Source organism: Balaenoptera musculus, chromosome 6, assembly GCF_009873245.2.
Source record: "Balaenoptera musculus isolate JJ_BM4_2016_0621 chromosome 6, mBalMus1.pri.v3, whole genome shotgun sequence".
Taxonomy (NCBI): Eukaryota; Metazoa; Chordata; class Mammalia; order Artiodactyla; family Balaenopteridae; genus Balaenoptera; species Balaenoptera musculus.
In genome coordinates, this window is record NC_045790.1 from 110,065,889 (window position 1) to 110,076,491 (window position 10,603).

Sequence of the window (10,603 nt, forward strand, 5' to 3'; positions counted from 1 at the left end):
AACTTTGGATTTAGTTTGTTCTTCTTCTGATTCCTCAAGGTGTAAAATCAGATTGTTTGAGAGCTTTCTTTTTTCTAAATGTAGGCATTTATTGCTATAAAATTCCCTCTTAGAACTGCTTTTGCTGTATCCCATAAGTGCTAGTGTTTTGTATTTTCAGTTTTATTTGTCTCAGGATACTTTCTGATTTCCTTTTGATTCCTTCTTTGACCCATCAGTTGTTCAGGAATGTGTTGTTTAATTTCCACATATTTGTGAATTTTTTAGGTTTCCTCCTGTTACTGGTTTCTAGTTTCACACCATTGTGTTTGGAAAAGATATTAGATATGATTTCAGTCTTCTTAAATTTGTTAAGGCTTGCTTGGTGGGCCAACATACGATCTATTCCGGAGAATGTCTGTGTGCACTTCTGAAGAACGTGTATTTTGGTGCTGTTGGATGGAATGTTCTGTTTATGTCTGTTAGGTTCATTTGGGCTATAGTGTTATTCAGGTCTGCTGTTCCCTTGTTAGTTTTCTGTCTGGATGATCTATCCAATATTGAGGGTGGACTATTGAAGTTTCCTGCTATTATTGTATTGCTGTTTATTTCTCCCTTCAGTTATGCTTTAATTATTCAGGTGCTCCAATGTTGGCTGCCTATATATTCACAATGGTTACATCCTCTTGATGGATTGACCCCTTTAACACTCCATGGTGACCCTCTTTGTCTCTTGTAACTGATTTTGGCTGAAAGTGTATTTTATCTGATATAAGTACAGCCACTCCTGCTCTCTTTTGGTTACCACTGCATGGAATATATTTTTCCATCCCTTCACTTTCAGCCTCTGTGTGTCCTTGAAGCTAAAGTGAGTCTCTTGTAGTCAGCATGTTGTGGTTTTATTTCTAAAGCATAAGTCATTACGTCCCCATTTTCCATCCCCGCTAACCTTTGTCTCTGTATTTTACTGCCCTAGGTGACAACATGTATAGCTGTGAACGGTGTAAAAAGTAAGTGTGTGCGTTCTAGAGGCTTCTCCCCGACTTCCCGTTTCCATCTGTGGTCCATCCGTGTTCCACGTACTTCCCCCGGGCTCCCCCAGCTAGCTTGACCTCACAGAGTGAGCGGGGTGGGGGGGGTGCTCCCCTGCCTGCCGGCCGCCTCCCTGGGACGCTCACGTCCCCTACTCTCTGCTCCCAGGCTGCGCAACGGCGTGAAGTACTGTAAGGTCCTGCGGTTGCCGGAGGTGAGTGGGCAGCCTTCCGCCACCGCTGCCTGCCGGGCCTCCTGCACCCCGAGCGGTGCCGCGCAGGGCAGAGGCCGACCCCCTCCTGGGCTCAGGAGGCCCGTGGGGACTGCTGCTCTGGCTGGGCGACCCCCCGGGAGGGTCTGGCCGGTGGGGAGGCTCGTAGCTCGGTGTGTAGCTTGGAGCCCGGCTCCTTCGTCCCTCAGCGCGCCTCGTGCGGGCGGGAGGCAGGTGTGGGGCGCCGAGGGCACCGTCTGGAGTGAGGCATAGGCGGGGCTGTTGGGAATGCCTTTCCGAGGAAGCGGCATCTGAGTGGGGCCTGAGGACATAGGCAGGGGTCGGCCTGGTGGAAGGAGAGTGGGGAAAGAGCAGGTGGGCAAAACCCCAAAGCAGAAACGGGCTTGGCCGAGGCCTGTGGCTGCAACGAGAGGAGCACGGCCCGACGCGGGTGCCGGGCTGGGCTGAGCCTTGTCCGAGGCCTGTGGCTGCAACGAGAGGAGCACGGCCCGACGCGGGTGCCGGGCTGGGCTGAGCAGGTCTGGGGAGGTTGGTGGAGAAGCCTTCTACAAGTCGGCGCCCACAGGACTGGTGGCCAGAGTTCTTTGGATGGTCAACTCGACGGGCCAGTGACAGCTTCCTGCGCAGACCAGCCCAGCGCTCGGGGACAGCCCGTCCTGACCGCCAGTCCTGTTCGTGCGGCTCAGCTCTGCTCTCACATCTGCCTTTACCCCTGGAAGCTGGCCTGGCCCGGCTCCCAGGCATGGTTCTTAAGTGTATGCAGAGTCAAGGGTGGACCAACAGTTCGCCTGGGTCTCTGGAAGGCTCTAGCCGCTACGCTTCTTGTTTTCCCCTGGGTGACAGGGCCTGAGTGGGTCAAACAGCGGGCTAGTGGGTGTCCCAGAGCCCTGCCCCGAGGCCCCCGTCAGGTTACCAGGGGTCGCAGGGCCCTGGCCAGCCCCGGAGTGACTGGCACCTCCCCTCTCTGCCCCCAGATCCTGTGCATTCACCTGAAGCGCTTTCGACACGAGGTGATGTACTCATTCAAAATCAGCAGCCACGTCTCCTTCCCCCTGGAGGGACTTGACCTGCGCCCCTTCCTCGCCAAGGAGTGCACGTCCCAGATCACCACCTACGACCTCCTCTCGGTCATCTGCCACCACGGGACGGCAGGCAGTGAGTCCAGCCACCCGGCCCCACCCCGGCCCCGCCCCGTCCCTAGGGTGTTTGTCACCGCCTGCCTGTCCCGCCGCAGGTGGCCACTACATCGCCTACTGCCAGAACGTGATCAACGGGCAGTGGTATGAGTTCGACGACCAGTACGTCACCGAGGTTCACGAGACAGTGGTGCAGAACGCCGAGGCCTACGTGCTCTTCTACAGGTGGGGCCCGGGCAGCGCGTGGCGGGGGGGCTGAGGGACAGCGCCTGCGCCCCAGGGCTTCAGCCGGTGCAGGTCGGGGTGGCGGCGCCTGCGAGGGCTTTAGGCCAGGGAGGAGTAAGGATTTGGGTTTTTAGCAGAGAGCCCGCTGGCTGCTGGTGGGAAAGCTGGAAACCCAAGGAGTCGAGCTGGGTTTTCTCCGGTGGTCCCGGTGGGAGGTGACGGCAGCCGGAACTCTGGCAGGGGCGGTGGGGCTGCTGGGAGGCGGAGGGACGCTGCGGGGCCCGGGAGGCGGGGCTTCCCTGCATGGGGCGTGGCTGCGGCTCCTGACCTGCCCCCACCCCGCCGCCGCCCAGGAAGAGCAGCGAGGAGGCCGTTCGGGAGCGGCAGCAGGTGGTGTCCCTGGCCGCCATGCGGGAGCCCAGCCTGCTGCGGTTCTACGTGTCCCGGGAATGGCTCAACAAGTTCAACACCTTCGCCGAGCCGGGGCCCATCACCAACCATACCTTCCTCTGCTCCCACGGAGGTGAGGTCGCCTTCTCTGCGACGGGCCGCGGGGCGGGTGGGCCGAGCCCCAGCTCTCCATCCTGTACCTTCCTCCGCAGGCATCCCGCCCTACAAATACCACTACATCGACGACCTGGTGGTGATCCTGCCCCAGAACGTCTGGGAGCACCTCTACAACAGGTACCGGCGGCCGCGGCCGGCCTCTGCCGTCCAGGCCGGGCACTCAGCTGGGCGGGAGGCGGGGGCAGGCGGGGGGATGCCTCCGTGACCCCACGCCGCCCTCAGGCAGCAGGACAGCAGCACGCCAGCAGTTGTGGCGCGCCCCTGGCAGCCGTGTCTGCATCGAAAAAGATGCCCGCCTTTGGGGGCATCCAGCCGGATCCTCCGAGTCACAAGGGCCGGAAAACTGGCTCAAGCCCAAGCGGGGGTATTGGTCCCTCTCGCAGACAGTCGTGGGGCCGCTGGCCGCAGGGCATCCTGACCAGTGTCTCTCCCCAGCCCCGTGCCTGGCTCAGGGGGCCGGGGGCGTGTGCTGCCTGGGGCCTTCCAGGTTCAAGTCCGTCAAGACCCAGAGCGTGTGATTCTCTCGTTGAGGGGAGAGCCCCTGGCCGGGCTCGGGTCACTCTGGATCCAGGAGGCCGGCTGTGCCGCGGCCGAGGGGGTGGTCAGACGGGCGAGGAAGGAGAGGCCAGGGAGACTCGCTGGACGGGCTTCGCCCCACCCACTCACAGCTCAGGCACGGCCCGCGCCCTGTGCTTGGTGGATGGGTCAGAACCCCACAGGGAGCGGCATCCCCAGGTCCTGTGGGGACCCCCCCCCACCCGCAGAAGGATGTGCAGCCTCCCTTTGATGTCGTCCTTAGAGTCAGGCCAGGCGGGCTTTGGCCGCCATGGCTCCTGCCCAGTGGCCAGGAGAGGAAGCGAGAGCGTTAAACTGTCCTTTGGCCATTAAGCACATTTGTGAGGCACCTGCCCTGCGGCGGGCGCTCTCCTGGGTGCTGTGGGCTCTCAGGTGCGCAGGTAGCCGTGCCAGTCAGGTGAGGAAGACGAGACAAGTAAGCAGGCCGTGCATAGGGTGCCCAGGGGCCCAGTGGCTGGGCCAGGGCAGCATCAGGAAGCCTCGCTCCCCAGCAGGTTCTCTGCTGCCCTCCCCACGGGGGCCCTCCCCTCAGGGTTCGTGACTCCCTCTCTCTCTGCACCTCCCGCCCTGGCGTAGGTTTGGGGGCGGCCCTGCCGTGAACCATCTGTACGTGTGCTCCGTCTGCCAGGTGGAGGTCGAGGCGCTGGCCAAGCGCAGGCGGACTGAGATCGACACCTTCATCAAGGTGCCTGGGGAAGGGGGCGGGGCGCGGGAGAGCCGGGCACCTGAGCCGGAAGAGCCGCGTGCAGTCAGGCTCTGTTTGGAAGACCTGTTCTGTGGGGGACCAGAGTGGCCAGAGGCCTGGCCTGACACTGAAGACTTTCACCGGCGGAAGGGGTTGGGCTTAGCGAGTTCAGGTCCCTCTGCTGGGAGGCTGTCGAGCATCTGGTGAAGGAACAAGTGCGGCCGTTCGGGGCCGGATGCTTCTTTATCGTGCGGGTTGTAGGAGGTTCCGCAGCATCCCTGACCTCTACCCACTCGATGCCAGTGACAACAAAAATTACCTCCAGACGTGGACGGGTGACCCCTGGGGGCAGAGTCCCACCCCCCCCCCGCTGCCCCCCTTTGGGAACCACTGGGCTCTACAAACTGACACGGAAAGGTGCATTAAGTGAAAGAAGCAAGTTGCAAGATAGGACCCAGCATGATCCCATTTTAAGGAAAGGGACGTGTGCAGGGGACACGGGGGTGTGTGAGGACCGAGGCCCCTGCTGCTCAGAGCAGGGGGACTCGGGGACCCGCCATCGTTCAACAGCCCCGGGTTGGACTGTTAGATACCCTGCTTTGTGGTCAGTCAATATGAGACATCAGACCAGTCAAGGAGTGAGCGGGGGACACGTTCTATGAAGTGGTGGGGGAACAGCATCTACCGTGTGATCTCAAGTGGCTTTTTAAAAAGTTATTAACAAGAGATTCACCCAAATGCTAGCAGCAGTCATCTGAGTGGTGGGATCGTGGGAGATGTTTCTTTTCTTTGAACTTGTCTGGGCATTCGAAACTTTCTCTGAGAATCTAGTGTTTGGTAAGAGCCCGGGGTGGGGACTGACCGGTGGGGTGTTGGGTAGTCACGCCGACCCTCCCCTCGGCCCCGCCCCGCCCAGCTGAACAAGGCGTTCCAGGCCGAGGAGTCGCCCGGCGTCATCTACTGCATCAGCATGCAGTGGTTCCGGGAGTGGGAGGCCTTCGTCAAGGGCAAGGACAACGGTGAGTCAGGCGGCACGTGCCCGCCACTCCCCACACCAGGAGGGACCTGGGGCTGCCGACCTGCTGGGAGTGTCCCAGCAGGCGGAGGTGGGGCACCCAGGATCTGTGCCTGCCCGGCAGGTGTTTGGCGTCACCCCTTCAGGCACGCGCCCTCTGGGCAGGAGCACAGAGCGCGGGTGCTCCCCTGCCGCCCCCCCTCCCCGAATGCCGGGATCGCTGTCCTCACCCCGGCCAGGCCTTCTCACTGCAGCAGGACAGAAGCCATCTCGCTCTGCCCCTTCCCTCCCTTTACCCTCTGTCTGCGGGTGCCCAGGGGCGGCTGCTCTTCCCTCCTGCCAGGCTCTTTCCCTTGGGGAATCTGTTGCCCTAAATAATAGATTTTAGTTGACAGATGGCTTCAGACTCTTAGGAAAGGACTTGAACACCATGTCCTCTGATCGCTCGATTTACAGAGGTGGAAACAGGCCCCAGCAGAGGGCCGCTCCCAGAGTCCCTCACGGTCCCCGGCAGGGAACAGCTGAGCCCGAGCCGCGGCCGGCATGCGGCCACCCTCACCGCCCCCGAGTCCCACACTCGGCTCCCAGGCCAGGCTTCGGAGCCTGGCGGGCTCAGCAGAGCCAGGAGGTTCTGCGCACTGGACACCTGCCCTTTGGAGCATAAGCGCCGGGACGCAGGAAGGGGGAGGGGCCTCCCGAGTGGCTGCGGTCGATCCAGAACCCGGCTCCGGAGTCGCAGCCCCACCTCGGGCCCTGGCTCTGCCTTCTGCCAGCGCTGAGCTGGGCGGTCCCGTCGCCTGCCTCACCTCACCCAGTTGTTGAGGGTTGAGCTAGTGGGGTGCGTGGGAAGGGTGCTCAGCAAGCACAGCTGCCATCAGATTAGGGCAGTGTCCACCTGGCACTGGACATCCACCCTAACCCCCCCGCCCCCTGCCCCATGCTGAGGTCTGAAACTAGGGTGCGAGTCCTCAAAACTCCCTCTGCTGGGTCCAGGGATGCCACAGTCCCTTCTGGCTCTCAGACTCGTGGAGATGAGCATTTGGTGCCCTGAGCACCTCAGCCCGTAAGAGCTTCACACTGACCCCTTGGACCCAGGACAGCCTCTCCGGGATCACGGGTGTCGGTGGCGCACCTTGAGAATGGCTCGTATCTGTTGAGGGGTGGAAGGCTGTGGCGGAGGAGGGGACTGGGCTTTCGTGCCGTCGCTGCGGAGGCCCAGAGGCACTGAGCCTGAGCCCTGTCTGTTCCAGAGCCCCCCGGGCCCATTGACAACAGCAGGATCGCACAAGTCAAAGGAAGCGGCCACATCCAACTGAAGCAGGGTGAGAGTCTCACCAGCCCCAGCCCTGGCCTCCCAAGCCAGCCAGGCTCCCCTCTGCCCCTCCTGGCTTGCAGGTCCCACCAGGCGCCCCCTTGCCACCTGTCTGAGTCAGGCTGTGACATCTGTCCGTGTCCAGGTCCAAGACTCGAGCAGATGGGCCAAGCCCCTCTCCCACAGCCCCTCTGCCCCTACCCACGCCCTCTCCCCACTCCACCACCTCACCTGCCTGCCCTTTTGCGTGAACCCCACCCCCTGGGAAATGAGGGGCTGCAGCCATCGTAGTGCCCTCTAGGGTCCTCAGAGAACGGACGTTCCCCTGGAAAATCCCAAGATTCCCATTTACAGCTTTGCACGGAAGCCTGTGGTTGCCCTCCCAGACCCCCCACTGCCAAGACGGCGGCTTCAGCGAGGGGGCGAGGGTGAGCCCAGCCTGACCGGTAGCCTCTTGGGCCCTGCAGGAGCTGACTACGGGCAGATCTCAGAGGAGACCTGGGTGTACCTGAATAACCTGTATGGCGGTGGCCCCGAGATCGCCCTCCGCCAGAGTGTGGCCCAGCTCCAGGACCCGGAGAGCTTGCACGGGGAGCAGAAAATCGAAGCCGAGACCCGGGCCGTGTGACTCAGTGTGCCAGTCTGTAAGTCCTCTCCTCCCTCCGCAGAGACCCTCTCATGTCCCTCACGTGTTGGAAGAGTGCCCTGCACACACCTGCCCTGAGGCTGCTTGGAAGGACCTTCACGAGGCCCCCGCCGGCTGATGACCCGGGTGTCCCCACAGGCCCCCGCCTTTGCCCTCCTCCCTGCGGAGGGGGCGTCTGTACCCGGAAGAGAGGCTGGCCGCTCTGGAAACCCAGATGTGTAAAGAGGCAGAAAAGTTGTTTTGGTTCACAGTGAGTAATGCTGCAACTAGGAAATATATCCACTTCAGGCTTGTTAAACAACCAAGGCTCTGCGACGTTAACTCGGGTCTTTGTCTCGGCAGTGCCCTGTGTCACTGCCGTCGTTTTGTCCCCAAACCTGCCCTCTCGCTAGCTCGGGCCCAGCTTTTGTCCCTGGACCCTCAGTCAGGGGCCATGGCCTGGGGACAGAGGGTCGGGGAGCGGCTGCCGCTCCCCAGGCGTTTCCCACTGGCGCCTGGTCCAGCACCTGAGTCACGGGTCGACGGTCAGAGCCGCGAGCAGGGTGCCGAGCACTCGGCAGGGAGGGTGCTGCCGCTGGTCCCTGGGCCAGGTCCTCCCGAGGCCCCGCTTCGCCCCCGCACCTCCCGGTCGTCACGCAAGTCTCCTGAATCCTGGGCGGCTCTCGATGTTTTTCCTGCAGACTAATGACTCTGGACACGTTTGCGATTGGGACCCGAGGGCGGGGTTGGCTTTCTGTCAGTGGGGATCATTTCTGGAGGCAGCTGGTCCCCTCGCACCCTGTGCTGCTGAGCTGGCCCTGTGGATTGGCTGTCATTTGCCCCTGCCAGGGACCCAGATGATGAAACAGAAATACCTCGCGTTGCTATGTTTGCTGCTGATGCAGCTTCCCCGGGGGGCTGACACTTCTCCCCAGCACTGAGCTGCACAGGGAGGGGCGGCCCTGGCCCGGCTCGTACGCGTGGGTCCCGGAAGTGCGTCTTCTGGATGCGGAGCGAGGCCACTGCTGGGGGGCTGGGACCTCCGAGCACAGCGAGGTGGCACTGAAGCCCCTGGACGAAACAGCCGTGGCCAGTGCTCACCTCGTCAGGACCAAAGCGAATGGGGGGTGGGAGAGGGGTCCCGGGACCAAACCCCCCAGATACCGTGGCCTTCAGCCTCCATAGAAGCAGATGTCAGTGGAACTTTCCAGCAGGCGGTTCTGGCGCAGCCCCTGAAGCTCTCACGTGTCACTCACTTGTGTGATCTCGTTTCACCCCGATCTGTTTCCTTCTCCACCGAGGCAGCATAAGATCAAAGAACAAGCCACTGTTGGAATTTCTGGACATTTTCCACAGTCCTTTGGAAGTTGCTGCTGCCGCCAGTGGCGACCCCCCTGCAGAGCCCGGCGGTTGCATGTTGCACTGTTTGTGACGTAGACTCCGCTGTGCAGGTTGTAATCTCGCCCCACGTCTGCGCCGTCTAGTTTGTGCTCAGAATGTCATAATAAATATGTAACGTTCCCCACAGCCCATGCTCTCGTCTCTGCACCCGCCGCAGTTAATTCTGTTACTGGAGGGAGAGGGAAGCTGGCTGCCGTGGAGGAGGGTCATGGGGGAGGGCGGTGGAGCCACGATGATTAATGTTTGACCTTTCTAAGAAAAAAAGGATTCTTATTCTAAGCTTTTGCTTTGTCGTTTTGTAACATACAAAAAGAATCTGCCAGAAAAACTTAACATGCATTAGATTTTTTAAAATGTAGATAGAAACCATATTGCTAATGCTCAAACAAGCACGCTCCCTTTTTGCTTTCAGAGTGATAGAGATCTTTACAAGTGTGCAGGCCCTGGAGTTGAGGGTGATTGGCTTCCTTTACAGACCCCTTATTCTAGAAGGGCTTTTTACTTGAATAAAACAATGCAACTTAGCAAACCAGTTCATGGCCTTAGAGAAACCTGTTTGCATGAATTCTTGCTGACTGCTTCTTACATTTTCTGGAATGAAAAGTGAGAATTTATTTTAAAAAGATGTGCTTTTTAAAAAATATATATAAATTTATTTATTTATTTATTTTTGGCTGCGTTGGGTCTTCGTTGCTGCGCACGGGCTTTCTCTAGTTGTGGCGAGCGGGGGCTACTCTTCGTTGCAGTGCACGGGCTTCTCATTGCAGTGGCTTCTCTTGTTGCGGAGCACGGGCTCTAGGAGCGAGGGCTCAGGAGTTGTGGCTCGTGGGCTCTAGAGCGCAGGCTCAGTAGTTGTGGCGCACGGGCTCGGTTGTTCCGCGGCATGTGGGATCTTCCTGGACCAGGGCTCAAACCCGTGTCCCCTGCATTGGCAGGCAGATTCTTAACCACTGTGCCACCAGGGAAGCCCCAAAAGATGTGCTATTAAAAAAACCTGAGAAAACAGTTTTTTGAGCCTATATATTTAAAAAACAAAAAAACAAGGAGTGTGTACTGTAACTCTTTTGAATTCCTGTATGCAGCTTTCTTCACAGGGAGCTTATCTACTCCATGCCTACGTTTCCCAGTGATTCACTCTACTGTGAGATGGTACACATTTGGTTCAGAAACCAGTTTTTATTTCTCCCATTTCCTGTTTTATCAAGATTTTGTTGTTGTTGTTCAGCTTGAATTATAACACCATCATTTGAATATACGTAATTCAGAAAAACTCCTTGATGTGTTCTAGCCTTAAAGGTCCTGCATACACTTTAAACACATCTTAACTATTAGCTAGGTTACTGTACTGGAGACTGTTTAGTGCTTTGCTTTTAGGGAAACAAATGTTGAACTTCACATTTTTATAAGGTAACAGTGTAATTAAAAGGTGTAAATGTCTTCATCTCTTAGGCTTGCTTTCTCCTAAGGTTGCCCAAGCAGTGGTTGGATTTTATTCACATTACTACAGAAATAATACTGAAGTTGGATAAGACCTTTCTATGTTCATGTCTTTCTTGGGGCTAGCAGCCCTGATACGGTATAAACCACTTGTGTTTAAGAGTAAAAACAGTATATGCAGTTTTCACTGAACTTAGAAATGAAAATCATGTCACCCTATTGTAATCTGTTGGTGCATTTTTAGAATGGAGCTTAATCATGACAGACCTTGATGTTTATTTCTTATTTAAACCCTCCTCTTTACATGTAAGCATTTTTAGAAGGGTCAGATTTCTTGTTTAACTTATATGGAACTATGTATAGTACAACCCAGTGATATCA

The 10,603-nt window shown here is 58.1% G+C and overlaps 1 protein-coding gene across 8 annotated transcripts in view; it reads left to right on the forward strand.

Moving 5' to 3' along the window:
* USP20 (ubiquitin specific peptidase 20) overlaps positions 1–8,905 on the forward strand; it is a 48,870-nt gene extending 39,965 nt beyond the window's left edge. For 7 of the 8 annotated variants that reach the window (XM_036855544.1, XM_036855547.1, XM_036855542.1 and 4 more), the window contains 11 exons: positions 956–989; positions 1,180–1,225; positions 2,218–2,398; positions 2,478–2,604; positions 2,958–3,127; positions 3,207–3,288; positions 4,324–4,432; positions 5,349–5,451; positions 6,698–6,769; positions 7,227–7,403; positions 7,544–8,905. In XM_036855544.1, coding sequence (XP_036711439.1) covers positions 956–989; positions 1,180–1,225; positions 2,218–2,398; positions 2,478–2,604; positions 2,958–3,127; positions 3,207–3,288; positions 4,324–4,432; positions 5,349–5,451; positions 6,698–6,769; positions 7,227–7,387 — 1,085 coding nt within the window. In that variant the 3' untranslated portion in view covers positions 7,388–7,403; positions 7,544–8,905. Of the gene's footprint in view, positions 1–955; positions 990–1,179; positions 1,226–2,217; positions 2,399–2,477; positions 2,605–2,957; positions 3,128–3,206; positions 3,289–4,323; positions 4,433–5,348; positions 5,452–6,697; positions 6,770–7,226 lie in introns of all 8 variants that reach the window. The other variant, XM_036855543.1, reaches the window with a different exon arrangement.
* The last annotated feature ends 1,698 nt before the right edge of the window (positions 8,906–10,603 follow it).